The following is a 21703-nucleotide window of genomic DNA, read 5'->3' as shown; positions in this document are numbered from 1 at the left end:
AGAGGGAACACAAGCAGGGGGAGTGGGAGAGGGAGAAGCAGGCCTCCCGCTGAGCAGGGAGCCCGATATGGGGCTCCATCCCAGGACCCCGGGATCATGACCCGAGCCAAAGGCAGACGCCCAACGACTCAGCCACCCAGGCTCCCCAAGTCCCTGATTTCTTAATGCAATCAATCTTTCTATCCACGGCTCCTAGCACAGTGCTTGGCACATGGGAACACAGAGTAAACACCGACTGAACGGAAGCCAACAGCCCGAGTCACCACTGGCATTGTCAATCTTGTTTTCATCCCTGGGGTAGTGTCTGAATGAGGAACAATGGATGAAGAAATGTCTCCATACCCTACAGAGAGGCTTCCTATCTTAGAGTGTACAAGGACCATCAGCAGGGAGATGATTGTTCCTACTTCAGGGGTTCGTTATAAAGTGAAAATTCCTAAAATCAATATAATCAACATAATTTGCTTCGATAAAAAATAAATGGAGGCAGCCTCTGGGGCTGGACCTATGTGTCTGTGGCCCCTCTATCCCAGGAAGACCTTTTTTTTTTTTTTTAAAGTAAGCTCTATGCCCAACATGGGGCTTGAACTCAGTCCCCGAGATCAAGAGCTGAGTGCTCTGCTGACTGAGCTGGTCAGTGGCCCCCCGGGATGACTTTTTATTACTTTTTATTGCTGTGTTAAATTTCAACATCTCTGCATTCTCTCTCTCTCTCTTTTTTAAAGATTTTATTTAATTATGAGAGAGAGAGAGAGCACACATGAGAGAGAGCAAGAGGGGGGTGCAGAGGGAGAGGGAGAAGCAACCTCCCTGCTGAGCAGGGAGCCCAACCCCAGGACCCTGGGATCCTGACCTGAGCCAAAGGCCGATGCTTCACCGACTGAGCCACCCAGGCGCCCCCATCCTTGCAGTCTCTTAAAGGACTCCTCTTGCCTCTGTCCCTGCTGAAATTGTCTATGCCCTTTTTGAACAGATTCATGTTTCCCAGTCTGTGTAGCACCTATTTGGGTAACGAGTTCCCTCTGTTGTCTGCCTGTAAATACTATAGGCTTTAGAACAAGTTCCAGCATTATTTTTTTCCCAAGCTTTGATGGACACCTCCTTGTTCTGGTTCTGCATTTTATAAGAGTGAACAAGTCCGTGGTCACACTATATATATTACTGTTGCGATATACAGGCCTAGACCTCCACGCACAGCATCTAAGCCGAACAAAAGGACACTGTCTTCAACAAAATGGGGCTTTCCAGGTTCAATTATTTTGTTAATCTAAAGCTGAAATTAGGTTGCCCAAGGGCTTTGTGTTTGTAAACTGGCTGGCTAATTGGAAGCACCCCCAAACAGTCATGCCTTTATGTCCCCTTGGAGCATCTAGGGGCCCTTAGTCAGGAGAAGCAAATTCATTATGGGCTCCTCTCCTTTCAAAGGTATTTCCTTTGGTCCTCAAATTTTCAATTAACCAGACTTCCGTGTAATCCCACTCTTCTATGGTCAAGGGTTGCCGATCACTGTAAATGTTGAAAAGACCATTTTGCTTGTTTCCTTGAAGTGCCTAGCCCAGTGCTCTGCACACAATGAAGGCCTTTTAATTAAGTGCCTTTCTTGGTTCTGTTTTTCTGTGCTTTGTCTCAGCTCAAAAGGAAAAGGGGAAAGTGCAAATTTGGTAACTCTATTTCGGACCCATGTGATAACAAGGCAAAAAAGGGGAGGGGGGGTGTTATTTAAAAAAACAAAACAAAACCCTTTCTCCGTGTAGTCCTAGTTAAGGAAGTCTGGAAAAAAACAAGGGACTTGTTCCTCATTACAGATTTCATTCAATCCCTTGTGTGGCCAGAGTCCTTTGTGCTAAAGAGCAGGTCTAGGCCTCTCTCTGTGGCAGAAGAATGGGAAAAGCCGCGGTTGGACAGGGGTCCATACTGACGTACTAATGAGTACGTCCCCTCCTGGGTGCTGGTCAAGGCAATTTGGGACACCTCGATCCTCGCTCCTTCTCTCCCTTTTCTTCCATCTCTCTGTTTCCTGTGTCTTTCCCACCCTCCCCATCTCTCCCATCTTGCCTTGCTATAGTCTGTAAGCTCGTCACTGGTACCCACAGGCTGCTGAAGGCCGTCAGGCTGAGGGCCTGGCTACCTTGTCCATAGGAGGGAGGTTCCATAATTAGGGAGAGAACAAGACAGCAGGAATGGCAGCAAGAGTCACGGAGAGTTGTGTTTCCCTCAGAACATACCTGAAAGTCGTAAGCAGAATATGGCGGCAGGTGGGGGGGGCTATGATAGTAGGTATTGTATGATGCCACTTGAGGACGAGCATAGTAAGAAACCGTCGGGTGGGCATTTTCAACAGAACAGTTCAGCGCTGGCAGAGCTGGGTTCTGTAGAAGAACACAAAGTAGAAACAACATAAACGTTCATCACCGGGAGAATGATTAAATAAACTGGCACGTCCGTACTGTGCAATACCATGCAGCTCTTGAGCCACAATGATGTGGACCTATGGTCCCTGCCGGAGAAAGCCGTCCAGCAGACATCCTTAAGTAGTAACAAGACTAGAAGGCCACCGGCAAAACTAAGGAGACCATAAAGAGATCAGTGGTAGCCAGGGGTTGTGGCTGGGGGGAGGGAGGAACAGGCAGAGCACAGAGGGTTTATAGGGCAGTGAAACGTCCCTGTGTGATAGTAGAATGATGGGTACATGTCATTATACATTTGTCCAAACCCGCAGAATTACAACAGCAAGAGTGAGCCCTAAGGTAAACTATGGACTTTGGGTGACAATGACTTGGCGATGTAGGTTCATCCTTGATAATAAATGTGCTGCTCTGCTGGGGATGTAGTTAAAGGGGGAGGCTACGTGTGGGATGGGAGCAGGGAGGACATGGGAAATCTCTATACCTTCCTCTTTTTTTTTTTTTTAAGATTTTATTTATTTATTTATTTGACAGAGACACAGTGAGAGAGGGAACACGAGCAGGGGGAGTGGGAGAGGGAGAAGCAGGCTTCCCGCGGAGCAGGGAGCCCGATGTGGGACTCGATCCCAGGACCCTGGGATCATGACCTGAGCCGAAGGCAGTCACTTAATGACTGAGCCACCCAGGCGCCCCTCTATACCTTCCTCTTAATTTTGTTGTGAACCTAAAACTCCTCCAAAAAAAATGAACCCGCTACGTTATATAGCATGATTCCTGACTTACGTAAAAACAAAGACCCGAACAACTATACATGTATGTACGTTTGTAAATGAAAAGAAATTAACCTGGAGAGATTCACAACAGACTGTCAACTGTGGTTATCTCTGGGGAGGGAAGTAGCATCAGGAGGTAAATGGGGACCCTTCACTTTCTTTCCTTTTTTTTTTTTTTTAACTTAAGTAGGCTCCATGCCCAATGTGGAGCCCAGTGTGGGGCTTAAACTCATGACCCTGAGATCCAGACCTGAGCTGAGATCAAGAGCTCGACCCTTAACTGACTGAGCCACGCAGGTGCCCTTCTATTTTTTTTTTTTTATATATAATAGGTATTACTTGTGTCATTTCCCCCCAATTTATTATTTTTAAAAATTCGAACCTATAGAAAAGTTGAAATGATGTAAAAAAACAAAAAGACAAAGAAAAGAATAAGATCCCAAATACACTGCTAAAGGAAGTCACCACTGCTCATTAGTTCCCAACCAGGGCTGTCCCAAGCAGGACCTTATGAGTGCCACATGGGTCAAAGTGCAGGGTAAATGTTTTCCCCATTTTCCGTGTCATTGACACTGCTGCCATTTGCATGGATAATCAAGAGCTGTCTGCAAAATCAATGAGTCTTGATTCTTGGTACATATCTACTCCACATTAACGGAGAGCAGAAGCTTCCTCTCAAGTGATGAAAGCGTGTGGGCAGGCTTTGGCAATGGCTACAGGCAGCCACGCTGGGGGTGTTGGCAGAGGAATCTTCCTTAGAGCAAGTTTCAACACAGTTCTACTGCTCTCTTCCTTGGAGTGGGTTACTGTTTACATCTCTGGGAGGTTTGAAGAGCTACAAACCTCAGGCATTACAATGCAGCTCCCAGACAAGCAGAGAAATGTTTGTCAGCCCCTCCCACGCTCGGGAGAGGGCTGAGATTCTTGACCATTCCAAGGGCTGGCTCGCTTTATAGAGAAAGAGTGCTCAGAAACGCCCTTACCTCTCCACCAGAATGCTAAGAAGAAATTTCATCCCCGAGGAAGTCCAGAAAGCATGTTCCCTTGGCTTTCTGTCAGTTAAAAGCACGCTCTCCAGCTCTTGCAAAATGAAACCAGTTCTTCTATGCAAATAAACTAAGCCTAGCCAGAGAGAAACAATCATGCAATGTAAACTCTATCTATAAAAATTGTTGTGTGTTCAGAGAAGAGGCCGGGGAGGGGGGCGGTGCGGGGCGGGATCATCTTTGAAAGGAAGTTGACTATTACAGAGAAAACAACACAAGAGGAGGATGGAATGAGCACAGAAAAGGCACGGAAGAGAGGAGAGTCCAGGGTAGAGGGTGTAGACAGAATGGGCAGGGCAAGAGAGGCCGGGGGAGCAAAGGGAGGTAAACGGTTGGGCAGGGAAGGGGCCAAAGAGATGGCTCCAAATAAATGTCTGGTGAGGCCTTACATTGCTAACTGTGATTTTACAACACATTTGGGCTCTGTGTCTGTTTGTGTGTGTGTACAGCACTGTGTGCATTTCTGTTAAAACCCTGGGGCTCCGGGGGCGCCTGGGTGGCTCAGTCAAGTGTCTGCCTTGGGCTCAGGTCATGATCCCGGGTCCCAGGATCGAGTCCTGCATCGGGCTCTCCACTCAGCAGGGAGCCTGCTTCTCCCTCTGACCCTCCCCCCTCTTGTGCTCTCTCTCTCTCTCTCTCTCTCACTTTCTCTCCCTCAAATAAATAAATAAATAAAATCTTTAAAAAAAAACAACTCTGGGGCTCTGAAGTTGTGAGACCCGCCCCCCATCACTGATCAGGCACATTCTGAGCTCCAGGGAAACAAGAAATTTCTAGGTGGCCCAGGAAATGGTGAACGCAGTCTTGCCTGGACGAGACTGAGTCTATTCTGAGGCGATGATTGCGGACTTTGGAAATAGTGCCACTTTTATGCCTCCCTGCTTTCCTCCAAACCAGAGACACCGAAGAGGAGAAACTGGCAAGATACTGTCACCTTTTAAAGACCCATCTCAACTTCTTCTATCTTGGGTCAACAGACACTTCATCAAACATTTCTCAAAGATCCTTTTCCCCGTGCCGCCTCTGGTCGGGGAATGAGGACATCCTTGTTCCTCTCAGGAGGCCACATTCTGGAAGCAGCGGCTCCTAGCTGATCCCGTTGTCAGCTGCCAGCTCCCAGCCCTTGGCTCCTGTCCTCACTCCCTAGGAACGGCTTTCACCAGCCAGCCCCCCGCGGGCCTCCCTGCAGATCCCCGGGCCTTCTGCTCGGCGGGGAGGCACACCACGAGTCGCCAACCGCGTTTGGACCCAGGCCAAAGACGGTATTTAGGCTCACCTGGCTGATGTTCCAGGATGGCCTACACCACGTCTCATTTTAGTAAAGCCATCAAAGTAAGGGCTCTCCCTGGGCCCCCCATTTTCCATTCCCGTTCGCTCTCCCATCTCACCAATCGGATCTTTGCGCTCGGTCTTTCGTTTTGCCCACTGGTCCTTGACTGAGTTCCCAGGCCCTGCATTTGTACTTCTCTGGCCCTCCTCCTCCTTTCCTCCTAAGGAAGCTCTGGACAGCTGGAAACAACTTGCCTTTAACTGTTCTAAATTAAAGCCGCTAAACAAAGGAGGTAATGTGTGTTAAAACACTTGTGGAACCGGAAAGGGCTATCCAAACGTTGGTCCGGGCAGCTGGGGTGCAGTAGAAAGAGCAAAAGCTCTGGCATCGGACAAAGCTGGGCTCCAGTCCCAGCTCTGCTGTTTAGTTCTGGGCAAGTCACTTGACCTCTGTTGGCCTGTTTCCTCATCTGTTAAATGGGGGCAGTAATTACCTCATCAGGTAGTAATAGTGGGGAGGCGTGAAGAAAGTAATTGCGCAAAAGCCCTTCGTATAAAGGACCATCGTCACTGCTACCTCTCAGGACAGACCCTCAACAAACCCCCTTTCCCCCTAAAGATCAAAGGTCACAGTGCAGAATGTGAGCCACTCTGGCTGGAGGAGAAGCTCTGGGGTTGGCGAGTTGAGGAGATGGGACAGCAGGATGGGTGTTAAGGGTTCTCTGGAACATTCCCAGTGCTTTTAGCCGCCCCCTGGGGAAAGTCTCCAAGAACACAGGGCATTCTTTGTTCAACCCAGAAAGAGCTTTTCTGAAGCCCTCTCACCCCAAAGCTCCCTTAGGCCCAGCCCTACGGGACCTCCTCCCTCCGAGGGTCCCATCTATGCTGATGCGTCCCCCACTCCTCAGTGCTCCGGCTTGCCCTGGTGTGGGGAGGGGCGCAGGAATGAGAAATGTGTGTATGAGGGGCGCCTGGGTGGCTCAGTCAGCTGAGCACCCGACTCTGGGTTTTGGCTCAGGCTGTAATCTCAGGGTCATGAGATCGAGCCCTGTGTCAGGCTCTGCGCTGGGCGTGGAGTCTGCTTGAGATTCTCTCCCTCTCCCTCCTCCCCGCCCCTGGCTCTCACTCTCTTTCTCACTCTAAAAAGAAATAAATAAATAGAAAGTAAAAAAAAAAAAAAGGAAATGCGTGAGTGAGAGAGGGAGAGAAAAAAAGAGGGACAGACAGACAGGACATGAGCGGGGAAGGAATTCTCTTGACTTGGAGTCACCAGCAGGAACACTCAATAACTTCCTGACAACTTGGTCGTGCTCTGGAGTGTTTTCTTTTCCCTTGTCTTACCCCCGCCTTTCACTTTCCATTGCTTAGCCTTTTGACAGTCCAAGGTCAAGTTACAAACTGCCTTTCAGGTTGCTGTTCCTCAGGGAGCCCAAAATGGGACAGAAACAGCCCCGGGCTGAGGGGCTATCTGCCTCATTTCTGGGGTCAAAGGAAAACCCCTTTTAGGCACAAAATAATTCCCTAAACACATGAGGGACCCCTCTAAAGCAGTGGTACTCAATCCTGGCTGCAGAGCAGAACCATCTGGGGAACTTGTAAAAATATTGATGCCCGTGCTTCAATTTAGACCAATTAAATTAGAAACTCTGGAGGAGGGGTCCAGGCATCTGGGCTCTTTTAAGCACCTCAGGTGATTCTATTCTAATAGGAAGCCAGGTTGACAACCATAGCTCTAAAGCTATTATCGCCATAGTTAGAGATCAAGGTTTGTTAAATGAGCAAAGAAATGCTTAGCAACGCTTTAAAAGCACAGGAAGGGGGCGCCTGGGTGGCTCAGTTGGTTAAGCGACTGCCTTCGGCTCAGGTCATGATCCTGGAGTCCCTGGATCGAGTCCCGCATCGGGCTCCCTGCTTAGCGGGGAGCCTGCTTCTCCCTCTGACCCTCCTCCCTCTCATGCTCTCTGTCTCTCATTCTCTCTGTCTCAAATAAATAAATAAAATCTTTAAAAAAAAAAAAAAGCACAGGAAGGAAGAAGCCCCCTATTATGGGGCACTTACTGGGTGCACGCGCGCGCGCACACACACACACACACAAATATGGCCAGGAGTTGAGAGGGAAGATAGGAAACTCGGGGAGACTGAGGTTGAGGACAAGACCCTGCAAACAGCTTAGCCCAGGGCTGGCCCTTCCAGTGGAGAAAGAGAAGAGCCCACATGGTCTTTCTGGAGAAACTCCAGGATGAAATTCCTGGGGAGGGGGATACTAGCATTACTCTTACCTGAGCTAAAAAACCTCTTTTCTTCCATCTCTCCCAAATCTGTTTAAAAAAAAAAAAACACTGCCCAGAAAGGTTTCTACTAAAAGTGAGTGTTTGGTGGGGGGAGGGGGGAGCATGAAAGGCTATGTTTACATAACCAGCATGAACGGGAGAATTGAGGCCACCAGCTCCTCACCCCCGCCCCCAGAATGTGCCTCAAGAACATGGGCAACTCATGTTAACAAGAAATTTTTGCAGACTAATGACATTGCCTGGTTCCTTCAACTTGAGATGTTGGAAGGCAGCTACATTCTTAGAGCAATGGCTTCTGATTCCTCCCTTCAAAACATGGGTCCCCGTCGCCTCCAACCTCCTAGGCTCCACCTTGGCCCCCGGCAGGGGCCTCTGGAATGGGAAGGCACTTCCTTCCTTACCATGTCCTTAAAGCCTCCAAGGACAGCGGCAGTGATGATGCCCAGGAACAGGCCGACGATGTTGAGGATGGTGGCAGACCAGAGCAGGTGGTAGAGGTGAATGATGTCCTGGCAGCTGCTGACGTCGATGTATTCATAGTACCCACCGGTGATCTCCACGCGGCTGGACAGGGAGAAGCACACACCCATCAGTCCCCAGGGAGCAGGTTGTCCCCCGAGGCTTTGGCTACCACGCAGCTCAGTGAAAAGACAGGTGAGCAGGTGGGGAGCTAGGGTGAGGGACAGCACAGCCATGAATGCACTGGGGGAGCGAGGCACTATGATAAAGTGTGATTGCTGTTTATCCAAAAAAAATAAATTAAAAAAACCACCTCCCCCCTACCAGGGAAACACCTGTCACCATCACTAACAGAATAGCTATGCCTATCAATCTATCATCATAGATGCCGATCAAATCTATGATTGGGAAAAATAGTACAATAGTACTCAGTATTAGATAGCATATATTGACCCTTACTCCGTGCCAGGCACAGTGCTAAGCATTTTACACGCGTGAATTCGTTAAATCTGTGCTGTCCAATATGGTAGCTACTAGTCACGTGACTGCTTAAATTTAAATTAATTAAAATGAAGTAAAACAAAAAATTCAGTTCCTCAGGCTCACCAGCCACATTTCAAGTGCTCAATAGCCACACTTCTAAGAGCCACACTAGAGGCGGGCTACTGCACTGGACAGAGCAGATATTGCATTACCATTATTGCAGAAAGTTCTATTAGACAGCACCGCAAATCCTTACACTATTCTATGAGGTACGTACTATCACCATTCCCATTTTCCAGATGAAGAAACTGAAGCACAGAGAGGTTAGGAACTTGCCCAAGTCATAAGTGGTAAAGCTGGGATCCGAATTCAGGCTTCAAAGATTTCGCCGTTTCCTCTTTCAAAACAAAACAGCAACAAACACAACAACAACGTCCCAGGAAAAAACTGAAGCCAAGCTGCTGCCCAAAACCCGAATCTCACCTCCTTGGAGAGGCCTTCCCTGGCCACTTTCAGTCCAAAGCCACCCCCCATCCCCTCCCCGCCCAGCCACCGTCCCTCACATTACTTGCTGTGGACTGAATTGCGTCCTCCTCCAACACTCGCAAGTTGAAGCCCTAACTCCCAATAGGATTGCATTCCGACACAGACAGGGCTTTTAGGAAGTAATTGAGGTTAAATGAGGTCAGAAGGGTGGAGCCCTAATCCGATAAGATTGATAGCTTTATAAAAAGAGGAAGAGAGAGAGAGAGAGAGAAATCTCTCTCCATCTACATGCACACACTGAGGAAAGGCCAGGTGAGGACACAGGGAGAAGGTGGGTGTCTGCAAGCCAGGAAGAGAGCCCTCCCCAGACCCCCGCCATGCGGGCACCCTGATCTCAGACTTCCAGCCTCCAGAACTCTGAGCAAATGAATGTCTCTTGTTGAAGCCACGCAGTCTACGGTATTTACCATGGCAGCCTGAGCTGCCTAATACATTACCCTCCTTGAATTGCTCTCTAGCACTCACACATTACTGTCTGTCTCTCCGACCTGAACGGAAGTTCTAGGGCAGGGACTCGGTTTGTTTTGTCCACTGCTGTCCCTGACATCTAGCTGGTGCTCCATAAACACTTGTTGAGCTGATTCAATGAAAGTCCCTGTCTTCTTTGATGTTGCAAACTAGTTTACAACTTGGCTGCTGGAATCGCTAATGAATCTCCAACATTGTGGTTCTTAAAATGAAAGTCACAACCAAAACGCCCCTGGCGTCGGGGTGGTTATTAGGTGGGACTCCCCTCTTAGAAGAACCCTGGAAGTGAAAAGGGGGAAAAAAATTAAAGCTTAGCCTCCAAAGCGAACCAGGGAGGGACTGTTCACCCAAGAAAAGACTTTTAAACTTCACAGAAGATTTTATTTTATCTTAGGATTCTTTAAAATAAGTGTTTTCGGTGTTTCTTCTGAGGACTTGCCATCCCTGTGGTTACGGGACAGACTGCATCAGAACCATCTGTGTTTGTGTGTATGAGTGCCTGCCTGTGTGTGTCGGTGTGTTATTTGTGTGTCTGTGGGTGCATATGTCTTGGAGAAAGAGATGCTTAAACATGCAGATTCCCAGGCCCCAGTCCCACAGAATCTGGCAGAATCTCTTAGGGTGAGGCTCAGGGATCTGTGTTAACGAGCTCACTGATGTTTGAAACCCACTGTTTTATTTGTTTGTTTTTTATTTTTAAAGGAAACTCTGCCCCCAAAGTGGGGCTTACACTCTCGACCCTGAGACCAACAGTCACACGTTCCACCTGACAGAGCCCGCCAGGTGCCCTGAAACCCACCGTTTTAAATAGTAAGCTTCCATAGTGAAATTTCAAAGTTGTCTTCATTCATTGGAATTTGAGCTGGATTTCAGTATGTTCAAGGGCAGAGCTGGAGCCCACCCATAAGCAGGAAGGGATACACAGAAAGCTTATTGCCTAAAGCTTAAAGACCCGTGGCTCTCTGCATACATCCATGAACATAGTAACTCCAAAGTAATTATTACTTGTGGCAGGTAGAATATTTTCTTTTTGATAGTATCAAATAAGAATATGTATATCTAGCTATCATCATAGATGTCGATCAAATCTACAATTCTGAAAAATAATGCAATTATAATAGCAAAAAGTGCTATAGTCCTTACTATTATCTGGTACTATTCTAAGCAGTTTGCAAACACTAACTTACTTAATCTCTATAATAACCCTATATGGTAGGGGCTATTTTTATCCCTGTTACACACAGATGAGAAAATCAAGGCAGAGACAGAAATTAAGTAGCAGAGGTGAGATTTGAACTCAGACACTCTGGCCTTGAGTTTATACTTAACCATGACATTTTGCTGCCTCCCAAAATCAAAACTGAGCACCACTGACATAAATCACTGTCGAATTCTGTTACTCTATCATTAATTATAATCAAACAAACCAGATTTATATTTCATGCTACCTCTTTTCATATTACTTATCTTTTCTTTTTTCACTGAACCTAGTAGAGAACCATGGGCCATAACATTGGCTCCATAGCACCTAGGATATTAGACACTGGATGGAGAAATGATCCAGTAAAGAGGGGTCAAGACGTGCTCGCTTCGGCAGCACATATACTAAAAAAGAGGGGTCAAGAAAGAAGACATACTTCATCATCCTTTTGAAAAATTCTTGCTTCTGATATAAAATATGAACATATCCCATGTTTATTGGGATTTTAAGGCATTACTCTCAAGAGTATCACTTATTAATAAAGAGATCTATTCCGTGAAAAGAAAGATAGCTTACTGTCATGAAGAGGCGCAGACAGGACTGCCAAAAGGCAGGCCCATGGGTAAGGATGAGTGCGGGGTTGTCGGGGTACAGGAAGGCTGAAGAGTCAGCTTCTGACTTCCCCCAAATTATCTCTGTCTACTTCCCAACACACTGAGGGCGGGCCGAGTACACACAGACAGGCAGGACAACACAGAAGACTCTGGAGTCAGACTGCATTTGGATCCCAGCTCTGTCACTTATTTGCTGTCTGACCCTGAGCAACTTGCTTAACTTCTCCAAGCCTGGGGGATTTAATGAGAGAATGCACCAGAGCACCACGGCAGCACATAATAAGAGCCCCCGGCAAAACATGTAGCTACGTTTTTTTTCCCCTTCTAAGAGCCAGCCTCTGGCAACGAACCTTAGAATCTCGTTATTAAAAGGGTTGACACTTGAAAGGCGCAGACCACACCACCGTGATAGGTTAGTGGTTTGTTTAAAAATACTCAATTATTTTAGATACTATATGTTTGGTTCCAGTTTGAGCAGGTTCAGCAGCTTTGGAAATATTTTTTACTTAACCATGAAGGAAAAGAACATTAATACTTAGCCCTGGTTCAGGGTTTAGCAAATGAATGCGATTTGTTTCTGTGTGAGATTCATGATTCCACTTGGTTCAGTCTCCAGGCCTGCAAGGCTCTCCTACCAGACCCTACCACTGCCCAATTAAGCTTCCTCAAACATTTTTAAAATGGAATAATTCATTTAATCAAAATCCTTCCATGGCTCCCCATTCATTACCTTCCGGCAAAGGGGTCCAAATTCCTCAGTCTGCCATAATCCGAGTCCAAAATGGAGTCCGCGTTCCAGCTAGCCTGGAGCCCCCAGGAGCCCGGACCTGGCCATGCTGGGTACTTATTCCAAACCTATGCTCAGATTTCTCTCCCTGCATGGAAGGTACTACCTTCTGTTCTCTGCCTGTCCGAACCTCTCCCACTGCTTGAAGCTTCCATACCCATCTCTCTAGTGTCTTCCTCAAGGACTCCAGTGCCCCATTCATTGGCTTTTTCCCTGGACTCCCACAGCCTCAGACAGTCTGTTCCTCTTAGTTTGGCACTTTGCAAATGTCAGTAATTCAGTTAGTCATTCAATCCGATGTTTATTGAGGGCCCACTCAGTGCTGAGTACTGTGCTGGGTGCTGAGGCTACAGCCAAGGTGGACGTAATGTCTCCATTTAAATTGTAACCTCTTGAGGGTGAGGGTCATCTCTTACACATCTGTTGTGTCTTCCTCACTGCCGAGCACAGGGGTAGAAACATCGTAAGTCATCAATAAATACCTGGTGACTGAGTAACTGAGTTCAAAGACTGTGGCATTGATCATGAGCTTGATTACCCAATATGGGCTTTCACCCTCTTGCTCCCAACTTGCTGGGTGTGCCTTGAGAAACAGATAACCTCTCTGTTTCAGTTGCCTCCTTAACGAAGGAGGAGGCAACAGATCTTGGATAAGGCAGCAGGGCATCCTTCTGCTCTTCCACAGGGGCCTGGAATCATGGGAATCTTTGTATGGGTCTAAGCTGCCCTCCCCACAACCCCGCTGGTAAACTGAGTTCCGTCAGGGTAAAATTATGCTTTCTCCATACCTATTCTTCTCGAACAGTCCCTGGCACATATTTCAGGAGCTCAATAAAAGTTTGCTGAAGGGAGGAATGAATGAAAGTAAGCTATCTCCTTTCGTTTTGTTACCAGCTGAAGCAGTTCACAAACCACCCCATATCCTTCCATTTCCTTTAGGTGACACGCTGGAAACCAGTGATCTGACTTGACCTCTCCAAAGCTGAGTGAAGTGCTCTGAGAGGCAGCTGCTGAGGAGCTGTGTCCTAGAGAAGGCCACCTTCCTGAACAAGGCTAAATGGAATAATCTATGTTTGGTATTAAAACCTCACTGCCTTGATGTCAAGGAAGGTCTGTGGGTTTGAAGGGACAGTAGAAACTCTGTTTCCATAGCTCTGTACAAATGACTGCCTGATGTTTCTGTTCCTACTTTTTTTTTCTTGGACTTCTTTCCAGGAAATGGACTCGGGGAGCTGCCAATCGATTAAAAATAGGTTTCGTGTGAGGAAAACAAATACGCGCTCGGCAAAATTAAAGCCCCTGCGTCTCTCAGAATGCTTGTTGCTAGCTATGTTTAGGCCCGGGGTGCAGGTCTCTCTGGCGCTGGCTGGAGAAAGCCTCGAGACAAGGAAAAACTTTGCCCTCTATTGTAGGATCATTGCCTCTTAAAGTCTCGTGGGCCTTGGTTTATGACCCCGGTGGGACTGTTTCCTGATGGAAAGTTCAGGAAGTCTTTTCCTAGTGGCTTTGCCTTTGGAAACTTTGCACTGCAAGCAGGGCCTTGACTGATGCCCGGGGCTGGTCTCGGTAGGTGAAAACCATTTACGGGCTTGAAGATCTTTAGGGACAATGTCCCCGTGACCCCTCTTAGTTGCCTAGGCCAATACGTTATCTTCCTGGTGAAAAGGGTGTTCTTCTTTTCGGTACTTTCCAACAAATGTCACTCCTGTTTCATTAGGTCTTTACTCATGCCCGGTCCTGTGTCAGGGCCTGGGGATATAGATAAGATGAAGTCATGTTCCCTGCCTTTAGAGCCTTGAAGACCATACTGGCATAACTTGCTTTAAGAAAGTAAGAAAGTCAGTTATTATCAAGTTCAGATTGACAGGAAGATACACTGGGCTCGAGCCTCCGCTTTCGGAAAAAAAAAAAAAATTCACCTAAGGACTCAGCTAAATGGAATTTAAAGTAGGATTTAGTTTATTCAAACCTTTTCCAGCAACACACTTAATTGCAGAGAGAAAGGTGTGTCTGCAAGAAGTCACTTCGCAGCCCTCCGGGACTGGCCGGCTCCCAGACCCGGCGCCGCCCCCCCACCCCAGGCTAGGAAGTGGGAAAAGAGGGGGAGTGGGCCACAGGAGCGGGGGGAAAGAGCAGTGTGTGGGTGAGTGGGGGAGAAGGAGAGAGAAGGACAGCAGCAGGGAAGGGGAGGCAAAAGGAAAGAGAGAAAAATAACCCCAATTCCCCTAGGACCTATTTTACATTCCTTTGATCATTTTTGGAAGATGAGCTCAGGAAGTACAATTATAGCCAGCTCTCGATCACCGCTGCGAAGGAGGGAAGTCCCTTACAAGTGTTAGTTATTATTACAACATGAATAATTGAACCTCCCAGATAATCCCCAAACCTCATTTGAGTCCTTAAGTTTTCTCTTCTTCCACCTGCCCAACCTTTTAACGGAATGAGGCTGGTGTGAGCACCCCCCCGCCACGTCCCCTCCCTGCCTCCAGGCTGTCGGGTCTTAATCCTCAGACCAGAGGGACAGGCCCCCCAATACCAAGAGGAGGGAGTGGGAGTGAGGAGGGGGCTGCATCCATCTGACTCCTCTGGATTTAGCTCCATCCAGGCCCCCTCTGCCAACTCCTCTCTTCCTCTCTCCCTTTCCAGGCCCTCTGCTCCCCATCTTCCATGCTATAGCATTCAGTGGTTTATGGGGTCTGGGGTTGAGTCCAGATTGCTTACAGGGTCAAGTCCAAAGTCATTCCCGTGGCCAGTGAGCCCTCTATGACTGGGCCTCTGACTATAGCTCAGTCCTCACCTCCTACCCCCTGTCAAACTGCCCCTACCACACAATTGCTGGGAATACCCTCCCCACCTCTACCCCCTTTTGATTTGTTTTCTAACTCCCTACTTACCCTTTAAATTTCAGCTCCCACATCACCTCCTCCTTGACACTGTCCCCCGGCACCTCTGACCTCAGTCATTTGGGTGGCCAGGGTCCCCAGTATGCCCACTGATCCCCACTCTACTTATCACACTCTGTTGTCTGTAATCAGTTGTCTACATGTCTGTCTTCCCTACTAGTCTGTGAGCTCCTCAGCAGCAGACTCCGTATTCCTACCACCTAAATATGTTTTGAAAGAAAGAATAAGTGATGTTTTTGCTATTAGAGGGCAGAGAACCAGAGTGGTTATGACAGGACTAGCACCAAGCCCGCTCCGGCCTTGGGAACTTTGCACTTGCTGTTCCTGCTGCTTGAAACCCTCTTGCCCCAGGTATTTACTTGGGTTGCCCTCTGGCTTCATTCAGGTCTCTGCACAAATGTCCCCTCCTCAAAGAGACCCTCCCTGGCTACTCTGTCTCACACAGCACATGTGCTCTTCACCTTGTCACTATCTATCTACCACCCCAGGCTCGTTTTTTTCTCAGACCTCTGATCAACACTTGGCATATTATATATTCATGTGCTATCGACTGTCTTCCCTAATAAAATATAAGCTTCATCAGGGCAAGGACTTTTATTCTGCTTGCTGCTGAATCAGCAGTGTCTAGAACCGGGCCAGGCCCAGAGAAAGTGCTCAATAACTATTTGTTGAGTGCTATTGAACTTGGACTTAAGACAGAACTGGGTTTGAACCCTATCTCTACCATTTCAAGTTCTGTGTGACCTTGAACCAGGTGTCTGCTTCCTCTGAGTCTCACTCTCAACATCTGTAAAATGGAGATGGTCACCCTACGTCCATCAGAGGTGAGGACTAAATGAGATCAAATATTCCAAAGCACTCTGCACGGCACCTGGCACAGAGAAGGCCAGAAATCTGTTGACAGACCAACGCCTTCCATTTCTCTGATCCGTAGCACGTGCCCTTGGCGCTCCGTCCTCCCGCCCCCGCCCCTTCTAGTCCCCGTTGGCGTCCGACCGTTATTCCCCGAGCCTGGGCGCTCAGCACGTACTTGCCACAGTTGTAGAGGTCGCAGCAGAAGCAGGTGTTGCCCCGGATGCGAGGTGTGCAGAATCCTCGGCTGAGGTGAGGGCAGTTCACCTGAGGGCGCACACAACAGTGAGGAGATGGGCTGGCACGGGATGGGGGGCAGGACCCTCTGGGACTGGAAATATGAGTTAGTGACTGATGGAGACGGTAAGGACGGTATGGACGGCTGTCAGATGAACACCCCCACGCGGGCCCTGGGCTGGCTGAACTCGTGCCTGAGACAAGCCACTGGGGAACCGGGGTCCGCCCAGCCCCCTGGCCACAGCCCTCAGTGCCCCATCCCTGAATGGCGGAGATGCAGAGGAAGGAAGGACGGATGGAAGGACAGACGGAAGAACAAATGACAGTAGGAAATGAGGACGGGGCGGGCGGGGGGGGGAGGGGACCCAGGGGATGGGGGGGAGGGGAGCAGAGGGGGAGGAAGACAAGAGGGCCATCACATGCACTCTGAAGTACAATAGTACCTCTCTAGCTGCCTGGGTGAGGTTCCTCATAACCCTCGCGGAAGGAGAATTTTTGGTTGAGGAACTTATGACCTTATATAGGAAAAATAGGGTTAGGGGGACCAGGGTTACAAGTGAATCTATGGAAGTCATTATTAATATTTTCACAGTCACCAAGTTAACACAAGAAAGCGCTCAGCACGAAATCAAGAGAACAGCAATGACATTTGTGCACATCTCGAGTTTGCAAACAATTTAAAACACTGATTTTTCCATTTACCGTCTTTCAAGAACTTTTCCAGACTCCCTTCCCCATATGGATGCAATGAAGTGCTTGTGAATGTGTTTCACTGTGTTATAGAGAATATTCGTGGTAAACAGGCACTTTTTTTTGTATCGGGTCCTTCATGCAAATGCTCACTGCCTTTCTGATAAGCTGTTGGTACACACACGTTTCTACTCCTCCCTTTGAACCAGAGGATAGTTAGAAAAAACGGCAAATTTGCGTTCAGGGGGAAGCGTGTTGGGGGGGGGGCAGGTGAAAGGCAGAGCCGTAATAGAAGTATTTGCCCTGGTGCTTTGGGAGCAAGGCCATCGCTTTGCTGAGCTCCAAGGGCACCATTCATTGTATTTTATGTCTAATGGTAGTTTCCCATTCAAGGGCTCTCTGGGTTGGGGGGTGATTATTGTGTGCACGCTGAGCAGGCAGTGGGTGGGTCACTTTCTGAAAATGACCCAGGGCCAAGCTTCACCTCACTGCCCACTGCCTCTAGTTCTGCATGAGGCGCATGGAGCGCAAGAGAGAGAAGTTGCTGGGCAAAGTGGCCCAGGCTTCTCAGTGACCCTCATTTGGCTTCCCGAATTGTCTTGCGTGTGGGACTCAGGCTCTGCCTCCCTAGTCAGGCCCAGGGCTCTGGGGGAGCTTCTGTTTCTCTTCCAGCTGGGCACCGAATCCAAGCAACGAAACCATCATCTGCAGAGCCGGGGGAGGGGCCTGCCCTGTGGCCTCTGTACTCATCTGTCCCTCTTGGGATCGAAGCCACACACTGAGAGGCTGCCTGCTGGGGTCACAGGGGTAGCCCGTGGCCACAGAGCAAAGTAAATCTGATTAGGTCTTATGAGGTTCCAACCTATGACCATGGCCTCATTAGACTTGTGCTCTGACCCACTGAACAAATCAACTACAGACACCTAGTGGCAAGCCTTAGGCCCGTGAAAAGGAGTAAAAGAAAGGGGGTTTTAGGCAGAGCAGAAGACTTTCCCAAAAGGTAAGGCATGCAGCTTCATTCCGGCTCACCTCCTCAGCTTCCTTCTGGGATGTCTTGGGGACGTAGTGGCACCGATTAGCATAGAGTGGTTTCAGATCCTGGAAAGGGAAACAGCAAACCAAAGAGTTTGGGTTTTGGAAAACAAAGCAGCAAGCGCTCTGATTGGTAATAAAAGATTTGAAAATGCGCGCGCATGCTCGTACACACACACACACACACACACACACACACACACACACACGAGCAGGCAGTGGGTCGGGTTAGTTTCTGAAAGCTGCCCATCTATGGGCCCGAGAATCTGAGGATTAGATACAAATGTTCTCATAACTGCTTTCCACTGGGCCACTTGGTTAATGACAAATTAGGAAACTGATTGAGAAATCGGTTCCTAGAAATTTCCTCTCTGGTTTTCTTTTATTTCTAGTCTTCATCTTCTTCCCAAGAGCCCCCAGGGAACAAGATGCAGAACTCTTGCAACATCATACTCCCAAAAGGAGGGAGCCCTGCTCCGACGATGAGGTCTCATTGTCACCTGAGGACAGGACTCAGGCTGGCTGACATGCTCGCTGCTGTCACTGCCACAGTGTTTCCAGAAGGAAGAGCTCAGGAAGCAAGCCCCAGGGGGATGAGCAGCTACGGAGGCTGCTGTAGATTTTAACTCAGCTGAACTATGAGCCATTTTCACTCAACTACACAGATTAGATAAAGACCGTGACCTCCAAAAATACTGCGAAAGCCCAGAAGACTAACATGGGGCTCAAGGACAGTTGACTTACCCTCCTGGCTTGGCCAGCTTCCTGGTGAGGGAGCTCTCAGGCGTGGGGGTTGGGGTAGAACAGACAGACACGATCCAGCGCTGCCCGGGAACTTGCAGGCAGGGGATGCTGTTCACTTCTGGGGTGATGCTAAACATCCCCCAAGGGGTAGGAGGCTTTGGCCAAAAGCAGGCTAGGATGGGACAAGCAGTTTACGCAAAATGACCTGTGGGGTTTGGCCAAACCACCCTCCCTCCTGCCCCCACTTTTCTCACCATTTTCAATAACCCCGGTGGCTGCTTTTCCCACCCATGATTTGCCATCTCCTGTTCCTGGCACCCAAGGGCTTCCAGCCTCCCAGCCTGCAGCTCCATCGAGGACCTAGGACTTTCCATCAGCTGCTTTTCTGTGAAACGTCCTGTCTGTTCAATGTTGGCTTAGGCTGGAGTCAGGCTGGGAAGGAATGAAGGTGCTCGTGTTCGTACTCAGCAGGGTTTATCTTCCGTGTTTGGGGAAGAGCAGAGGCCCTTATTATCTTGGGGAAGGGGAGGCTTGATGTGCTGTCACAGCCCTCCTGACCTCCCGGTTCTGCAAAGAGCGTTCAGCCACCAACTAAATGAAGACAGACCCGGTCACACGTGGTGGTTGTCCATGCGCTGCCTTTGGTGGCTAATCTGCATTGAGACCCCGTCGGGAGGTAGGAAAAAGTCACTCAGCTCGGCCTCGGCAACCTTTTTAATCTGAAGGGCTACCAATTGCGGAGTGGAGAGATGGAAATGAAAGTTGCTTCATGGTGAGAGGCTACTCTGTGCCAGGCTCCCTTAGGGAGGTTACTGAAGGGAAGGAAACTGGGACCCAAGAAGGTAAAGCGACTTTCCCAGCTGGCTAATGGCCGTGTTAGGGGGAGGGGAAGGGAAGGAAATAAGAAACAACCGAGAGAAGGAACAAGACACCTTTAGAGGGGTGTGTAAGAAGGGTAGGGCTTGCGAGGAAGCACACACGCCCCCAGGTCAAAGGACAGGGCAAGATGGTGCTGAAAGACTCCAACAACAGAAAAGGCGGGCTTAGGGGTGCCTTGGCCGGCTCAGCGGGTAGAGTGTGTGACTCTTGACCTCGGGGTTGTGAGTTCGAGCCCCACGTTGGGTGTAGAGATTACTTAAAAGTAAAAATTTTTAAAAAATACATTATTTATAAAAAAAAAAAGAAAGAAAGAAAAGGAAAGAAAGAAAGGAAAAGAAAAGACTGGCTTTAGCCCACCCAAGTGGTGCTAGGGCGCAAAAGTGCCTTTCATTAAACTGGCCAATAGATATCACCATACATCAATAAAGCCTTCTTCCTCTAAACTCTCTGGGTATCAGTGAGGACTGGCAGATATCATAGGATAGGTACAGGGTAAGCAGAAAGGTTTTCTTAAAGTTTCATCCAGCCTTACCCCAAATCCCTGAATCAAATGCTCTACTGTAGGCCACTAACTGTAGGAAGTGCCGAGGGCCTGGAGTCAGAGATAGGTAGGTGGTCATTAGAGGAAACTTCCAGTAAATATAACTGGATTTTTCCCCATTGCCTCTGATGGAGGCCAGTGATCAAAAAAACATGGGAGGAGGATCAAGGAAATGCAAATCAAAACCACAGCGAGGTACCACGTCATTCCCACCAGGATGGCTAGAATTAAAAAGTCAGATACCAAGAGTTGGCAAGGATGCACAGGAATTAGAACTCTCGTACCTACACTTCTGGCGGGAATGCAAAATGGTGTGGCTATTTTGGAAAACTGTCTGGTAAAAGCCACGAGCTGGAAACGACCTAAATGTCCACCGGTGAATGGATAAACAAAATGTGGTATATCCATATGATGGAATAATATCAGGCCATAAAAAGAAATGCAGCTACAGCATGGATGAGCCCCGAGAATATCATACTACATAAAAAGAAGCCAGGTCGCAAAAGACCATAATATTACATGATTCCATTAATATGAAAGGTTAATTAATATAGAGAAATCTGTAGAGAAGGAACAGTAGCCTTGTGGTTGCCTCGGGCTGAGGGGAATGGGGCATAGGGAGGTGAAAGCCCCGAATACGGGGTTTCTTTGGGGGGGATGATGAAAACCTTCTAAAACTGATGTGGTGATGGTTTGCCCGTAACAGCGAAGATACTGAAACCCGCTGAACTGTACACTTTAAATGGGCAAATTATATGGGATGTGAACTATATCTCAATAAAGCTGTTTAAAAAAAATACACATCAAGAGTGGGAGGAGGAGGGAAAAGGAGGAAGCCATTTTAGCTCATGATGCCATCAAAATCTACTGCAGGCTTCTTGGCCACTAGGCCTCTGTTACCATGGAGACTGCCTCAGAGTGAATACTCCTTGTCAAATGGGGATAATAATGCCTGCCCTACATATCTCACAGGATTGCTGTGGGCCTCAAATGAGATAATAGATGGGAAGCCACATTGAAAAGCTAAATGCGCTCCACAAAAACAAGGCATTATTGTTATTAAGATGGCTCCTGTTGAATACAAAATAGCACGCATGCTGTGATTGGCTGTAACCAGCTACACAAACAGGTGTGTGCTCAGAGGGTAATATGCAGAAATGCTAAGACTTGCTATGTGAGGGTGGTAGGCTTGTGGATGTCACAAGTTCCCAATGTGTCATCGGCCTTTTTAAGAAAGAAAAGATGAAGAAGATGGCTGCCCTCAGCTAAAATCCAAAAGGGTGGGTCTGATATCCGGGCCTACCTTTAAATTCTTGGCACTGAAAAGAAAATTGGGCCAAGAGCCTCTCTCTCCCACCCCTGACTCTGCCCCCTGCCCAGAAATTATCTCCTGAGACACCAGTTCAGAGACTGCTTGTGGGGCAGCACTGACCGCATGAGTTCCTCTAATCTTGGCAAACGAAGGACTGACTCTTACGCCGGA

General features: G+C 48.3%; 1 protein-coding gene across 3 annotated transcripts in view; it reads right to left on the bottom strand.

The window, feature by feature from the left end:
- The window catches only part of TMEM255A (transmembrane protein 255A), a 48793-nt gene that overhangs the window by 4348 nt on the left and 22742 nt on the right, over positions 1-21703 (bottom strand). Inside the window, exons 5-9 of one of the 3 annotated variants that reach the window (XM_021686114.1) lie at positions 18054-18122; positions 16778-16849; positions 16276-16364; positions 8186-8348; positions 2226-2369 (exon numbers count right to left, since the gene is read on the bottom strand). In XM_021686114.1, the coding sequence (XP_021541789.1) occupies positions 2226-2369; positions 8186-8348; positions 16276-16364; positions 16778-16849; positions 18054-18122 (537 nt within the window). The remainder of the gene's footprint in view (positions 1-2225; positions 2370-8185; positions 8349-16275; positions 16365-16777; positions 16850-18053; positions 18123-21703) is intronic. The other 2 variants (XM_021686123.1, XM_021686134.1) reach the window with 2 other exon arrangements.

The sequence above is a fragment of the Neomonachus schauinslandi genome, chromosome X (assembly GCF_002201575.2).
Source record: "Neomonachus schauinslandi chromosome X, ASM220157v2, whole genome shotgun sequence".
NCBI classification, from domain to species: Eukaryota; Metazoa; Chordata; class Mammalia; order Carnivora; family Phocidae; genus Neomonachus; species Neomonachus schauinslandi.
This window is presented reverse-complemented; position numbering and strand designations above follow the sequence as displayed.